Source organism: Crocodylus siamensis, chromosome 12, assembly GCF_052110815.1.
Source record: "Crocodylus siamensis isolate JL-2025a chromosome 12, ASM5211081v1, whole genome shotgun sequence".
Taxonomy (NCBI): domain Eukaryota; kingdom Metazoa; phylum Chordata; order Crocodylia; family Crocodylidae; genus Crocodylus; species Crocodylus siamensis.
Genome location: NC_143406.1, coordinates 3,586,843 through 3,603,665, shown reverse-complemented (window position 1 = coordinate 3,603,665; position 16,823 = coordinate 3,586,843). Strand labels below are relative to the sequence as shown.

The 16,823-nt window shown below is 47.4% G+C and overlaps 1 protein-coding gene across 3 annotated transcripts in view; it reads right to left on the bottom strand.

The window, feature by feature from the left end:
* The window catches only part of PAX7 (paired box 7), a 131,470-nt gene that overhangs the window by 47,577 nt on the left and 67,070 nt on the right, over positions 1–16,823 (bottom strand). For all 3 annotated transcript variants that reach the window (XM_090024005.1, XM_090024007.1, XM_090024006.1), the window contains exons 6-7: positions 9,678–9,843; positions 6,857–7,056 (exon numbers count right to left, since the gene is read on the bottom strand). In XM_090024005.1, coding sequence (XP_089880131.1) covers positions 6,857–7,056; positions 9,678–9,843 — 366 coding nt within the window. The remainder of the gene's footprint in view (positions 1–6,856; positions 7,057–9,677; positions 9,844–16,823) is intronic.

Here is a 16,823-nt window from a genome sequence, read left to right as displayed (position 1 = left end):
CGTAATTGCTGCTTCTGCCACAAAAGACCCCAAAGTGCTACATTTCAAGGACTTCAACCATCACTGAATGGCAGCGACATGTTGTGTAGGGGCCCAGTGTTGACAACGTGGTGGGGATTTTACTACAATATCCAACTGAAGCTACTAAGGCACTTAAACAGATGGACACTAATTACCTGAGCTGAAGTTCAGGCAGAACACAAGGTCAAAGCCCTTTGAAAAGCACCATGGAAATCTCCCGTGATCACAATGGGTTGGAGACTCAGATTTATGTCTTGCCTGGAAGGCAGCAACCCTGCGATCCCTTCCTCTGCTTTGGCTACGAGGAAAAGGGAACCTGCTTCCCTACTTACTTGGAGATCGGTGGTAATTGTAATGAACTGTCTCCTTTCATAGGTAGATTCAACACTGTCCATCTTTGTGCTCTAACAGTAGTATTGATAACAGCTAAGGGTATGTGTCCTCGTTTAACTGGACTTTGAATTTTGGAACAGAAGATCTTGAATTTGATCTTCTAACTTTGCTCACAGCGTAAAGTTTGTGGGCCTAAATTTGCACAATAGAGGACTTAGTTCCTTGATTTGTTATAAACAGACACGGTCAACATGCCAGAATTTTACTGCATTGAAAAAATGGCCTTTTCAAAAGAAAAAAATAAAATAAAGAGCTAGGAAAAATTTGGGGGAGTTTCCCCCAATGGTTCTTTTTCTTTTAAGAAATCAAAAGCAAAGAAAAAGTGGCCTTATCTTGGGTTTTGGTCGGTTTGGGTCTGTTGCTGAGGTTTATGGGTTTTCATTTTTTTCTCCCACTCTCCCGTTTTTTCAGCAAGTCAGAAAAAGAAAAAAAAAAAGGACACATTTAAAAGGAGGGGGAAAGGAGGTGATGAAAGAGAAAGGAAAATTCACAAAAACAGGTTTCCATGAAAATTTTCAACTAAATGTGGAATCATTTCTTTTAAAAGACAGAAGTTGATTTGAAAATGTTGGAAGTTGATACAGGAAACCTTTCCCACCTCTTTTTCAGCCAGCGCCTGCTCCGGTGTTTGAGAACTGGCAAGGTGGTGAGCCCGGCTGTCAGGGTCTGAAGCCCAATTTCTCCAGGGTTGTTTTTTTTCACTTGATCTGAGTCTCTCTCTAGAGCTGACTCTCCTCCTCTTCTCCACCTTGCTGGGTTTTGCTCAGGCATCTGATTAACATTTCAATCTGCCCAGCAAAAGAAGCCAAAAATCACGGACCCAGCCCAAGAGAATCACCGACAGCCGCAGTTAGAAGTGCAACTTCTGGAAATGGATGGGCACCTAATTTGTAAAGATTTAGATCTCTGGTCCTGAGTTTTTCCTAGCTGATGGAGGAGTGCAGTAGCCACCGAGCCTCCTTGGACAGATGTGCGATGGTGACTCGTCTGTTTGCAGCTGGCTAGCTCAGGATGTTAAGTTTCTTGTCCAGACAGTCCTTAGAGCAAGACCATTAGCCGCCCCTCTCATGTAAAGGCTCTCGAGGCATGAAACCAGCACAAATAAGTTCTCCAGTTACCGTTAGCTCTGGCAAGGAGGATCAGGATGGGGTATGGCTTAGGGCCTGGGTTATGATGCTCGGGAGTGCCCTATCTATTCAGGACAACCGAGGTCCATGTTTGTATGTGGACAGTCACACGCAAAACAAGGTCTGAGGTCTCAATCCAGTCTCCATCTATGGGACAGGGAAAAAGGGGAGCCCCTAACAGGTCGAGGGTCTGCTTATGAGAGGTTCAGGATGGAAATAGCAGGAGACGCTCCAAGAGAAGACACTGAGAGACCCGTGATTAGGAGCTTGCGGGGGCTGAACACCAAGGGATGCCATGGGTCAGGACAGCACAGCAGTCCCCCTCTGGATGGCCCAAAGTCGGCACTGCAGGGATGCTCTGCCAGGAGCACTGAGGTGTGCTGGCAGTTGTGTAGGCCCCCAGGACTGGAATAGCAGGAGCTCCCAAGACCAGAGCTGGACTGGCAAAAGGCTTTGCAATGCATCAGGACCATGAGAGGGCAGGATGGGAATAGCATGGGGTGCTATGATGGAGTATTAGGATATTTTAGAGATAGTGCAGCCCTTCAGTAGTCGCTTGCTTCCAAAAGCATTGAAACGCAGCATGCAAAGAAAAAACAAACACAAAGAGCTCCCATTTCCCACGCAGGCCCAGGGCAAGACTCTCAGCAGAGTCTGCTCCTGCTGTCTGAGGGGGATCAAGCCTGCAGAGGCCAAACCTAATCCCCCTTCTCTTTTGTGAGAATGGAAATACCATGCCCCTCCTCTAGAATTTCAGCTGCCAGCACCAGCCCCGTCTGGTGGGCTCTGGCTGGGACACCCAATCCAGGGGTAACTGGATAGTGCGCCACGTAGCACCAAACGCGGAGAGCTCTTGATGTACTTCAGGGTCCAGTCCCCCTCCCTAAACAGCCAAGAAATCTCCCTCCTGCTGCTGCCCAGGGATGAAACCAGATAAATCACCCTCACTTTTAACCTCTACTTTTTTTTTCAGTCTTCTAAGCACCTCTTTGAATTGGATATTTACTCCCTCGGACAAGGGCCAGACAGCAAAGCTAGACAGACAGATGGATGAGATGGGATGGTTTTATCTGTAGAGGTGTACTTGCACGGCTATGTTACCTATAAGTTATGCAGAGCAACCCCTGGCACCAACCCACAGCATCACCAGGCACCAACTCGGAGCATCCCCGGGCACCCAAAATAGGCACCAACTCAAGCTTCCTCCCACCTCCTCCCATGAGGTATGCTATTTTAAGAAGGCATCGAAGCAATTTTATTCATGTTACTGGGACTACTTCTTGTATTTCTCCTTCTGTGAAGCCAGAAGCCTCAGTTAAGTCTTGAGTCTACCTGTCCAGGGCTCTGAAGAACAAGGAGAAGCAGAACCGGGGGGGTGGGACCTGATGATCTGTAAGGTCCCTTTCAGCCCCTGACATCTATGAACCTAAAACAGCTTTGGCATTACAAAATAAGGATGAGTTTATGAGCAGATATCTTAAGAAGCAACTACTGGGTCTCATTGGCAGGGTAGGAAATGGCAATCACCCTGGCAGCATCAGTGGGTGCCCTCCTGGTAGCATAAATGTCCCTTTATTCAGGTCTGCAAGATCGTGGACTCTACCCTTTTCTGTATCTCTATGCTTTTATCATTTCAGGGCCCCATTTTGGCCACCGGGCTTGGGGGTAGGGTCATTTGGGTGAACACTGGAAGAATTGATTCTTTGGTGGGTTACATCCATGCTTGAATCTACGGGAAGGGCTGGGATTCATTGGGGAGGTCTCGTCTAGTAGTGAGCGCACGCAGCCTTCACAGGCTCAACCTGAGCTGCGTGGAAATCACACAGCAAACTTTTTTACCAAATGCTCGTGCAGCTTATATCACCACCACATACATCCCTGGGATGAATCAGAGAGGCACACGCTCGACTGCATTCATTTACCATGTACCCTGCACCATCTAACCTGCTCGCTGCCTGCTGCTCTCAGGGGTCTGCTCACGCCTCGGTCCTGCGGACAAATACGGTCACTTGCTATTTTTTTTTTACTCACGTTTCAGAGAAATGCTTCCTCATTCCCCTCACACAATTATAATGATGGAGGCAATATCCAGCCTGCACTGGGAAAAAGCAGCAAGCTAGAAATAGGAGATTTAGAAGAGCTGCCCCTTTCCACTGTGACTCGGACAGAGCATGAGCTCGCAGACCTTGTAATCATGGTGTTATTCTGACCAGGGAAACATATTTCAGGCATTTTAACAGATCTTTGGGAAATTTCTAAACTGAAAACTTTTTTGGTTAAAGAAAATGGTATGTTTTTGAAATGGGAAACTTTCCCTTTCCCCCTCTCCTTATTTCCCCCTGCCTCGAAAACTGGAAAAATTAAAAAAAAAGCCTTTTTATTATATTTCTTTCTTTTCTCTAGTCTCCTCTGCCCTCTGCTGTTTTTATTTTTTTCAGTAGCAAGGGGAGAAAACTAAAAATAAAAGCAGGGGTAAGAAAACTGGAAAAAGAGACATATTTTTCAACCTAATATTTTAAGTGGAAGTTCAGATAAATGAAAAATATTCTGTTTTGGAGCCCTGCGGCAGTCAAAACTACTTTGAAACATTTGAAAGTTTTTCATGCAAAAGTATTTGTCATTTTTGATTAGCTCTAAATTGTAGGTCTTTCTAAAATACAGGAGTTAAGATACCTTTTGGGCCCGGCCAGTCAGCTCCATGATGCTAAAATGGTCTGGCTTTATAAGAGAAAGGATATGAAGAGCGAGAGGGACATAGGGAGAGTACTCGCAGTATTGGGCACGTGTCATAATCGAGCCATCCCCAAATGGCACTGATGTCGAGGTGGGACTTCAACATGAAAAACACTAGGTAAGAGTTGGATATTGATGTCGACGATGTTTTAAAAAAACTTTTGGAAAGTAGGTCTCCCCACCCACGGCCCCAGAAGAAATCGAATGGAAACACGAGAAGTTACGGTGTGACGGGGAGTAAAAATTGTACTAGCATGTCTTTGGGATGACCTGCTCTCAGCTCGCACAGGATGGCTTCTTGTGAGTGATGCAGCGATTCTTAGATCAGGTTAATGAACTGATATGTGTTACATGACATCCCGCCATTATCCATCCTTTATATGCCGATGCACAGAGGGTCCACTATGCAGACTTTATGGATGCATCTCTTGAGCTACCCTCATCTGAGGTGGGTCTTCAGCTGGTGCAAATTGTCCCGCTTCATTGAAATCAGTAATAACTTGTGGCAGTGGGCACCACAGGTTACTTAGAGCTGGGCCACATAAAGAAACTCAAGTGTGGGAAGGGACTCCTCTATAATCGTAGAGGAGTGGGGCTGGAAGGGACCTCGGAAGCCATCTAGCCCAACCCTTGCCTGGGCCTGATCATCCCAATCCAAACCATCCCATACAAATCCATTGTCTACCCTCTCAACAAAACCACGGTCAACCCAGGTGCAACACAAGGCATAGCACCCTAACCTGACACAGGTAAAGCAGGGGGACCACAATGGCCAACATCCTCCCATTTTCAAATTAATCTATAATGGAAAATTCCAAAAAAAAAAATCATTTTAGGGTTGAAGGCAACATTTCCTTTGGATTTTGTTAAAATTCGCACGATGAGATACAACCTACAGGATAATGACCAATGGAAATGAACTGTCATTTCATGGCAAAAAAAATCAAAATATCTTGTTCCCAAACCGTCAAAGCAGGATCACTTTACACTGTCAGAACCATTTACACCATTTATCACCATTTTTTCTCAACGTGAAATTTTAGCAAAACCGGTGTGCTTTTGCAAAGCATTTTGTTTTCTCCCGAATCTGCATTTTCTCGTGGCAAATGGCTTCCTTGACAGTTTTATGACTGGCTCTGTTAATGATGTATTGCATACAAAGCATGGCCTTTTGAAGGTTTTCCCTCTCCGTTTCACTGACTATCCCCTTGTTTTTGCATACTTGCACATGGTTGCAATGTCCCTTCTTATTTTTCTCTCACTAAACAATTCCAGTCTTTGCATTTCAAATGCCTACCTAAATTCTGCAAGCCGTTTCCCATGTTTCTGACCTTTGGTGCTTTTGAATGGTGCTGTTGAACACTCAACCGCATGCCCCATTTCACCACATATGTAATTGTATTTCACTGGTGGGTGGAAGCATAGTGGGTGTAAAGCACTTTGGGATCCTCCTCTTACATGAGTCATTGCCATAACTATTAAACACATGGTAAATGTTGCATTGCATCTAAAAGTCAACCCAACTCTGTCCTCCAAGACAAGGAGAGAAGCAAATGTTCCAGCTGACGAGGATGAGGGGATGCTGGACTGACAGAAAATTAGAGCTGATGTTGCAGATGTAGCAAGGGGAGACTGTGGGCCAAATTCCCAGCTGGTGTAAATCCTTATAACTCCATTGACGTCAGTGGAGCTCACCAACTGAGGATCTAGCCCTATGAAGCTTTGGTCCAACCCCCCTCATGACCAGACGCTGTCTGGTTTCTGCAGAACGGACGGCGGTTCAGCAGCGAGCGGTGACACGCTGTCCAGAGTCATTTCTCTGTCACCTGCAGCGCGTGGCAGCCTGTGCCTGCATGCTCCTCTCCCAAAGACATCCAGAAAAAGACCAGGACAGCTGCTTTTTTAGGGAGGCAGCTGAGTTGAACGGTTGGTGCACGGGACTGGGCGCTAGAAGCCCTATGCTCTATTCTGAGCTCGGGGAGGGAGTTCGGAAGCAAGGCAAGGGGGTCACATCAGGGGTGCATTTGCCCTGGGAAATGTAAAACCCATGCGCTCTATTCTTCCCCTTGAATGTCTGGAACATATGTTTTCTCTTTCTCAGACCACCAACTCTTCTTATTCTGTCCCAGGAGAGGGTTGCCAACAGACTCAACCGCATCAAGGTTACTTCTACGCAGAAAATGATACGAAACCCCAGGCCCGACTGTCTCTGAATTTGTACCCAGACTGGTATAGGGACTCCACAGATGGGCCCTCCTCTAACAAGGAACCCCCTTTGGCTTCAGCCAGCCCTGAACTGGGAGGTTCAAGCCAATCTCTAGCTATCTGGGAATCGACCGTGACATCTCCAGCAAGGATCTGGGCTTTGCTAAGGGGTGCAGAGACACAGATTGCTACGGTGGTGATCTCAGGATAGGTAGATCATAGAGGGACAGATTGACCAGCTGATTGAGCCCTCTCAGAAAGGGTGTGATAAAGACTCTGATAGTGGATGGCAGGGGCATAAAGTGTGACCTCTCCAAGGGTCTGGGCTGAGCAAACGTTCCTGGCTCACGGACGAGGAATGGAAGAAGGCCACATACCTGTGGAGAGAGGCCGTTGCTGACAGGGTTCATGTGATTGGCAGGCGCCGCGGCATTCATGAAGCTGTCCGAGTAGCTGGAGAAGCTGTGTCGAGCCCCGTAGGCAGAACTGGTGTCAGCCGCAGCAGCAGCTGCAAGTCCTCCCTGGTGCATGGTGGACGGTGGCAGGGGCTGGGGTCTGTGCACGGTGCTGCCCCCATCTGCAAAGAAACCGCCCAGAGCTAAGTATTCCTGAGGTCCGGCATTTACATGACTGGTATCTTGTGGCTTCATCCAGACCATTCGGTTTGGATTCAACAGAATTTAAAACCAAGCAAAGAGGGGGTTTGTTCCTTGTGCTACCACCTCTAAGGCAGTGTCCTACCCACCAGACTAAATGGGACTGGATGCAGAGAAGACTCTTCAATCTGTGGGCCTGGACATACCCTGGGAGGCAGCACCCCAGTTTCCATCCCAGCTCATTTCTGCATTGTTTTTTGTAGAGTGGACCAGCATCAACAGGAGAGGTTGATAGCATCCCGTGCCACGGGTTTTGGGCGAGTGCTCTACCCCCATTGCTACTGGTTAAAAAGGGGCATCATCAATTGAGCCCATGACACTTTTTTCCCAACCAAAAAAGTTCCAACCAATTTTTTTTCCAACCAAAAAGTATCTGGCTATTCCAGTTCGAATTTTCAAACAGTTTTGGGATGACCATATCCACATTTTTCAGTGAACTGTTATTCTCTGAATGGTCGTGTTCGAGTGATGTGGTAACCATGATAGCTCAGTAATTATGCAAGAAGCAAGAGAGGGTGATATCTTTTATTGGACCGACTGCATATTTGGGTATAGCGTTACAAGGGACTTGATGAGGAATGCCTTGCATTCAAACGCTTGTCTAACATTATCTCAACTATGCTGTTGGTCCAATAAAAGTTATCGCCCTAAGACATCCTTGCCTTGCAATATTCTCTGACTAAAATTCTCCCACCTCGAGAGACAATGCACCATCTTTGTCTCACCAGGCGCTGCGGACCAGCCCAGGGGAGGCCACCCCATCAGCTGCAGTGAGGATGAGAGTGAGGAGAATCAGGAGATGGCACTGACCTGAAAGGCCTTTCCATATAGTTTCCTCAGTTCCTTAGTCTTCCTTTGTTCCTCAGTTTTCCCCAAGTGATGAGGGAAAGCAATCATCATGGGACAGTGAGGAATGGGTAACCTGGCCAGGATCATGCATGCACCTCCACTGGTGCATCTCAATCCTACCACTCTGGTCTTGGGACTGTCACAGCTCAACCAATATGCTGCAGCCCTGGCCGGTAGCACCTGCTGACATGCCAGCGTTGCTCTCTGCTGTGTCCATGCATTTCAGGTGTGACCCGAAACCCCTGCACTCCTGTCCTGAGCTCCCCTCTGACCTCCATCAATGAACCTCGCTCTTGACCTGAAGGGGCCGGGCGTATTCAGGCCTGGATCTTGCACGAACACAATCTGAAAACCTGTGTGTCCATTTTGCGGACAGTCCAAAGCACCATACGGGGGTCTGATGTGAAACCAGTAATTTGCTTCTGCCAGATCAGGAGCCAGCATCTGTCTCCTGACTTCAGGAGCTGTCTTTCCCTTGCAATACCAGCCTCTTTTCTGCCAGCTGGGTTGGCATCAGTGGGCAAAGTTTTTTTTCCATTTGGACTCCTTTAGTCTCCCTGTCTCGGACATGTTGTCACCTCAAATTGCACTGGCCCTCACTTTCTTCTCCCTTCTAATTTTTCTCCAACAACACTGCTTCAATACATGCAGCTTGATGGTGAAGGCAGAGGGAGAGCAGCCAAGTTTTCACATGTGAGGGCAGTTCACTTTATACAGAGGTGCGTGGGGAATACAAAGCTGAGATAAGGCCAAATGACTCATTGACCCGAGGTCCCTACTGCATGTCTCTGCAGTTCCCCCAGCAGAAGCTGTGGATGTCCTTGCAAGGGCCTGCTCCACTGGTGTCAACAAGAACCTTCCCATTGACTCCAGTGGTTTTTGATTGAAGTCCTGTCCCTGAGGACATCCCCCAGTGTGCCCCCTCTCAACAAATCCAGCTCTAATGGCAAACTCAAGGGCTGGTGCAAACCAGTTTGAAATAGAACCAGTTTCTAAGCGGGCAGGTTGGCTGGGAGCTGCTGTTGAGTTGCCAAAGTCTGCTGGTGTGTAAAGATGAGCTGGTCTGCCTGCTTGCCTAAACCACATTGCAACCTACTTTCATGCCAGTGATTGCTGTTGCTGCAAAAATCTTGACACCGGTTAGAGCCAATTGCAAGGGGCTTTTCTTAAGGGTTTTTTAAGGGGGAAAAATATAGCTGAGATGTTTGCACATCCCCCTGCCTGGTTGCGTTTCACTCCCTGTGCTTTGAAGGTCACTCTTTGTCTCCACCTTGAACGATGCCCTGTCCTACTCCATTAAATGGAAGAGACACAGTTATACACTCATATATTCATAGACTTCAGGGCTGGAAGGGACCTTGCAAGATCATCGGGTCCAGCCCCCTGCCCAAAGGGCAGGAAGTCAGCTGGGGTCCAATCACCCCAGCAAGATCAGCATCCAAGGGTTTCTTAAATTTATCCAGAGCAGGTGCTTGCACCATTTCTGGGGTGGGGGGTCTGTGCCAGGCTCTGGAGTTACGGGACACTGCGATGCAGGGGTAGGCACCACTGGAGTGGGGGCAGACCAGTTTGACCTGGTAGACCCTCAATAACTTGAACTCTGGATATCAGCCTCCTCTTCCATCCCTGGCCTCCTGACAGACGGTAAATTTGCACACAGCGGCGGCTTCAGCGGAGTTAAATTGATGCTCACCTTGGGAAATGGTGGTGGTTGGGTAGGTGGAGTCCGGCAGCTGGTAGGGTGGCAGAGTCGGCATCCCAGTCGGTGGAAAGCCCCCGGGCAACAGGTGATTAAAAGCTGCCAGCTGATTGGCTCCTGCCTGCTTGCGCCACCTGGCTCTTCGGTTACTGAACCACACCTGGGACGAAGAAAAGGTGAGTTATGGTGAGGTGCATCCCTATGAAGACCAATACCGCCGATCAAAATTGAAGTGGGATGACCCCCAAAGGATGCCGGGAGGAATACAAAGAGAAAGAAGAGCACCCATTGCTTGGGCTAAGACTTGGTTCAAACTCCTGCTCTGCCACAGCTTCTGTGTGTGACCTTGGGGGAAGCAGTTATCCTCCCCAGGCCTCAGTTTCCCACTTCGCACAGGGGAAATCGTAGCCATGCCCTATCTCATGAGGATGAAGCGATCAAACAGACGTGCTGCTAACCATCCTGCCTAGTTATTTGACAACTATGCGGATCACGCTGGAGGATTAAGTACTGTAATAGCAACATGGCTGTGCCGTTCGAGAAGATAAATAGGTAGGTTATAGCATCGTGGCTTCTGTGTTAGACAACCTAAATAGATAGCACTGGACCGGAGGGAATGCGCACGTCTCCTCGCTTCTCTGTGCCGCGATGCTGTTTGTGGTCCAGCACACGGCGTCTTTGCAATAAACGCCGCAGCCAGGGATAGCACCATGCTGCGGCCTGTCTAAACCACAGTGCCTTTGAATAAACCTGTGCAAAACTGGGTTCTCACTGCCCAGGTGAGAGGCTCAAGACAGATTCCCCAAATCTGTATGTCTGCCCCAGTGGGTCTTATCACTGGCCATCTCCCTCTTGGACAATGGGAAGGGCAGCTTGAGCTGTCTCTAGGGTTTGCTTTATTTTATTCAATCAGAAGGTCTCAGGGCCCTTCCCAGTTTGGGGTTGAGAAGTATGCGGATAAGCTTTCAAGCCAGATGAGAATGCAGCTGCCGGACTTTGTGAGGCCTAAAGGGCTAGAAAACATGATTAAATTTCACAGTGGCGAGAAAAAAAATGGAGCAAAAATCAAGAGTGAAAAGCAGTCGGGGCTGGGGGGTGTGGAATTCCTCCAGCCGGCCTTTCTAGTTGCTCAATGAGACAATGGCACGGGATCCCCCAATTCTAGCGAGCCGAAGCAAACCGCTCCTTCCTGCGGGGAGTGACGACCGGGCACGCTTCCCCCCTCACTCAAGACCCAGTCCAAACTCACTGATTTCACTTCCATGGGCTTCAGACCAAAAAATGCTACTCAGTCGGTACTTTTTGTTGCTTCTGCATCTGTGGCTGTGTTTGTGTCACTTAGGCTGGGAGGGCTACGCATGCTTCTTCAGCTCTCTTTTAATGCATTGCACTGGACTGACTGGGTTGCAGGCAGGGGTATGTTGGCTCGGTGAGGCTGTGGTGACTGGGGGGAAGAAGTGAGCAAGGGAGAATTGCTGGTTGCAAGATGAAGCTGCGTGTTTGATGCATCAAGTGAGGTTCTCTGGCCTGTGTTATGCATCAGTGCAGAGTGAGCACCATCGTCTCCATTTATGAAGCTGTGAAGGGGACCGTGCAGCCCAGTGGCCTTTAATCAAGAGGCAATCAAGACAAAGGCCAGGGACATATTGTCAAAGTCCGTGTCACCTACTCAGATGGATAAGAGCTCATTGCTGTTACCATTTAGCAGAGTTAGCTAGCTCATGTGACGTAGCGTGGTTTGCATCCAGCCCCCGCTAATGACGTCTATGGGGGCTTCCTCTGTATGCACTTCTAATGGCAGCTGTGACAAAGATACTGGACCAGATCCTCTGTAGACTTATACTCCAGTTACACCAGTGCAAAGTGAGCATGCAAAATGCCTCCAAAATAGAAATGTCTTGCGCTTCTGGAGCATCTTTCAGCTGAGTACCTCAAAGCACTTTCCAAAGAATTAAGCTGCAAAATTGGAGCTCAATGAGAAAGTGCCATCAATTATCCTGGGCTGGTTAATACACTATAATTATTTTGGTGTAATTCTCTGTGTGGATGCTTGTCCTGGTATAAAAGTCGATTTTTTTCCCCCAGTTTGGCTTAAGCCAAAGATGTAAGCGAAACCAGACTTGTACTTCTACACCAGAATGAGAAGGCTCCCCAGGGGAGTCATTGCAATATGTCTGTATGGTGTCAGTTCACACCGTACCTTATAGAAATATAGCATAGATGTACAGATAAGTCCTAAGTGACTTGTCAAGTTTGAGACTGAGCCTGGGGTTGGGACATTGAACTAGGAGCCTTATAACTTGAATCTTCTGTGTAGCCTCTCAATGACTTTGGGTAAGTTTTTGCCTCTCCGTGCCTTTCTTCCTGCTTCCATCCTATGTCTGTTTTGTGTCATCAGAGTGCAAACCTTTCAAGGCATGTCTTGTTTTTGGCTGAAACAGTCCACCGCACAGTGATGTTGACCTCATTTTAGGTCTCTAGGCCTTCTGGCCATACAGATAACAATCTATATTCGGTCTCTTATCCAAAGAACTGAATGTCTCTTTCTCATTGCAGAAAGCACGTGCACCAGTTGTGAACTGCTGGCGTGCATTTCATGTTTGAAAATATGCATCACGTTTTTCCACAAATCTCATTAATCTGCAGCTGTGCTGCTCTCAGCTCTGGTCACGTGTTTACAGAAGCCGCGTGCTATTTTTTCTGCTTCTTGACCAGATGAGCGTGAATCCTTCACCGAAGGCTTTTGGTGGGGACTCTCACAGGTAGTCCAGTCAGTTTTAAATTTGCTTTCCAAGGCTATTTGAACCTGGGAGCTTACGATTCATTCTGAATGTGTCATACTGATGAAATGCAATTGCACAAATGTCCATGGAAAGCAGAAACGAATGGAGCATGAGCATGGGTGGGGTTCATTCGTCGTGAACTGTAGGGAAAGCTGTCGTGCATCCTGTAACAGCCAGTACCAGCGTCAGAGGAGGCGACTGGTCAGTGGGCTGTTGGATGGATAATACTCCTGCAATGTAAAGTCCTTCCTAACCCTGAATAGTTCTGGATTAGCTTATGCCCTGCTTTATCAAACAGAACCTTTTCTAGTCAAAGTCCCTGTATATTACCATATTTCCTGACATACGACATGCCCCAAATAAAAGATGCGCCCTGTTTTTGGAAGGCAGAATGAAGGAAATTCAGATCTTTCCTTGAGAGCCCCGGGAGAAAGAAAAGGCATTCACAGCCAGCAGCTAGAAAAGCCTGCCTGGGGCATATGCAGCTTTACTTTTGCTTTCACCTGGGAGAGGCCTGAATGGTAGAAACTGCTGCTACTGTATTTTCTTGATTATAATGCAGGCCCCAATTTCCAGCAGCTGAATTTTGGAAAAAAGGTACATTGTATTATTATTGTTGTTATTATTGGTGGCCATCCCTAAGCATTGTCAGCAACGTCAAAGAAAGAGCTGAGAGTCAAGTGTGCATGAGGGTCCATGACACTTCATAAGCTCTTTGAGGCAGGGACAGTATTTTTGTTCTGTGTTGATATAGTGCCCAGCATCACAGAGTCCTGGTCCATGACTTGGGCTCCAGACACAATAGCACAAACTAACAAATAGTGATAATATTATGTTAACATTTGGCTTCCTGTTGGGTTGTATTAAATGGATGCACCTGTCATTTTCTCCTGTTATGCTCCACGCACACGTTCGCACATGTGCACACAATACCTGTGGCCATTTGTGCTTATCGGGCACGTTTCTTTTAGCATCACTTGCTCCTTCTGCAAAAGAGTTGAAAACAGCCAAGAAGATTGTGCATGGTCTGATTAACAGCGCTGAGCTACGGGGGCAGGAATGACCCTTCTTCATGCAAAGAAAAACACCAGCTCTCCATCCTGAAGAGCTCTCGTTCAAATGATCCCGGTGGAAAGAAGAAGATGAAAAAGATTTGGGAGGGAAATCGTCTCCTGGTAAAAATGCAATCAAGTGATCACGAATCCCTAAGTCAGATGAGAAGGAGACTTTGAACTCCAAGGAAGCAAAAGCCGCCTCCTTGAATTCTGACACTTCCCTGAAGTTGGACAGGGTGGGAAAGTGCCTTTTATAACTGAGAGCCAGATGCTGGCAAATCCACTCTGGATTAGGAGTTTTAAGAGAAACATGTGCAGTGGGACGGGCTAAGACAGGACAGGTTTTTCCAGCAACCTACCCACGACGGGTCCTGTCCCCCCTTGGGTGATTTTGTCAGTCGGGCTGGCTAACGTGTGATCAGAATGCAATTTCGGAGAGATTTACATTGTATTATGTTACATCACGTGGGGTTCCTGTGCCCGCCACCACACATCTTGTAAGAAGGCTCCAAGTGAAAGTGCAAGGCAGTGTTGGCAAGTGAGGCAGGACTGGCTTACAACTGTGCAAACACTGCGAGGATCTGGGTTTCTGTTTCAAGACCCCCACTTAGACTTTGAAGGCTGTACACCCCTCATCCTGTCCTGAAATCAGGGACCACTGTCCTCAAACGTAGCAGGATTTGACCCGTCTCAACTCAGACCTACTTATATTTCTGCTCTGATACCTTCTTCTTCTTGCTGCTTCTTCTCCTGCTCCCATCTGTCTGATTTTTTTGTACTACACGCTTAGCCAGAACAAGCCCCAGTCCCCGCCACCCTTCAAGACCCCCACCTCTTCTCCTTAGCAGCCTCATCGTCCTAGAGTCTCTTCCACTCTGCGCATTGATCCTCAGTCCCCACCACCACTGCCCTTTTGAATAGTTTTGTGTCTTTTTCTTGACCTGGAGAAGTACCATACTATCTTGGTACAGTATCGTGTCCAATGGCCCCGAATGGAGAAAAATCTGACTTGAAGTCAGTGGGAGTCTGTGCGTTGCATTCAACTTTGGGTCGCATCCTTCAACCTTTCTATAAAATGAGGATAGAAACACTCCCTTTCCCCAATCCTTTGTTTGGTTTATTTAGCCGACAAGGTATTTGGGAAGGAAGCTGTCTCTGATGGCGTTCCTGTATCAAGCCTAGCGCAAGATTTCAGTTACAATGGGAGCCTCTAGGCACTGCGGTAAACCAAATAAATAATACGTTCGTAAGAAGCACACAAACACAGCAAAGAAGATTCACAATTGCACAGCCACCTCCAGGGTTTCCTAACTGAGGCTGCTGGAAGGATACAAACAGGCCCCTTTCCCTTAAAAAATGGTAGATTTAAAAAAAAAAGAAAAAAAAAAAATACGCTGAAACCTTCCACAAAGGAGTTGATAGGATTTATCTTCCTTTGCAGAGGAAGGGACATTTCATGGCCTAAACAGGTTGATTCTGCCCCTTATTTATAACCCACCGAAAAAAACGGAAGATGCATTCCAGCTATTGACGTTAGCAATGCTTCCCTTCCCTCCGCCCCCCTTAAAGGTGGTTCAGGGCTTTATGCTTATAAATCATTTTATTGGTAGTTAAAATATACAGGCTAGCGCGTCTAACCGTAATGCGAGGCTCACTTCAAAGGGAACCTGCTTTCATTTCACAACAGTTAAGGTTTTATCAGCCACTAAAGATTCCCCTGCCAGAAGATCCTGTTACACCACGTTAAGCCCAGGGTGAAGGCCACGGCTGCTAAAACCAAATCATGGTGAGGAGAAGATGAGGAAGTGGAAGCGGCCTTGAAGCTGCAGGTCTGCCCGGTGAGACATTGTCCTAGCAGCCATGGATATAGGCATTGGCAAAAATGCAAAGGCAGTGCCTTCGGTCGGCACAAGTTGGCTGGCACGTGGCTAAAGAGCTGCACAAGGTATGCGAAGACAGATGTATACACGTGTCCGGCGGCTGCTTTTTTTTTTTAAAGAAAGAAAAGGTCCCTTGGGGTCATTTATCCATGCACTGCATGGGGTCCCCACACAGCCTAAATTTGCTTCTTTCATTGCAAGCGTGAAGTGGATTGGAGCAAAATTGAGCTCGCTGCAGGCAGCGCGTGGCAATTAATAAAGATGCCTGAGGTCCTATCTCTGTGCAACGCCTTCAGATGAATGAGGTCTATACAGGGGAGAGGTGACTTGCAGCTTATGGTTGTTTGGATATCCCTGGATGTCTTTTACTTCAAGTGAGATGGCTTCCCAGTGACTTTATTCCATGGGATGCCTCTCTGGAGAGGTTGGGTGACATCCCATGCCATCATTAGAGGATAAGTCGATCCCTGTGAGGGGAGTCACCCCTGGACAGATGGTCCACAGGCCAGGAAGCCTATTTGCCACTCAAGTTCAGCATCTTGGGCTGAGCCCACCATCTAGCATGCTGGCCAACACTGCCTCAATGTTTCCTTGCACTTCCTTCTCCTTTGGTCTATATCCCTCTAATGTCTCTCAGCCTATACTTAGACTTGGAGAACTTTTTAGCAGTGACTATTTTTGGCCAAGGTGTGTACAGTGCTGAGCACAATGGAGTCTGGACCTGTGACTAGACTCCCACATACTGCTGCAGTACAAACAAGAAATCATCATCATCATCATCATCATCATCATAAATAAATAAAGCAGAGACTTTCTTAGACCATTGGCAAAGAAATGAATCCCACACACAGTGATATCAGTGCCTTGGGCATGGAGAAGGCCAATATGGATCATGAACACAGGCCTTCTTGCCTGCCAGGGCAAAACCCAGGAGCTAGAAACCAATATAATGGAGAAAACCCACTGGGTATTTCAAGTGCAGAACACCTTGAACCGTGATATTGTCCCAAATATCCCTCTACCCCTCCTGTCTCAAAGGGTGATCTTGGTATATTTATGTGCCCTTTGATGGGCTGAGTCTCTTGCAACAGCCCAAGAGTCTCACTCTTTGTCTTCCAGCTCCTGATACGTCAGGATGCTGAAGGGATTTTGAAAGGATTTGGAAACTTGGGTTTGATCCTGAGAAGCAACCAAAAGCTTGGATGCTTCATTGAACTGAATCATGAACACCTCTCAAAGTGGCTCTTCTGTGAATGTCCCAGTACTTCCTGAACATATTTGTATTCCCGCAGACTCTGGATTGTGGGGCCTCGCCGTGCTGGGTGCTGCACACGTGCGTGGTGAAGGACGGTACGTACCCTACGAATCTATTGCTCTAATTCAGTGGTCTTCAACCTTTTTTTCATTTGCGGACTGATGAAG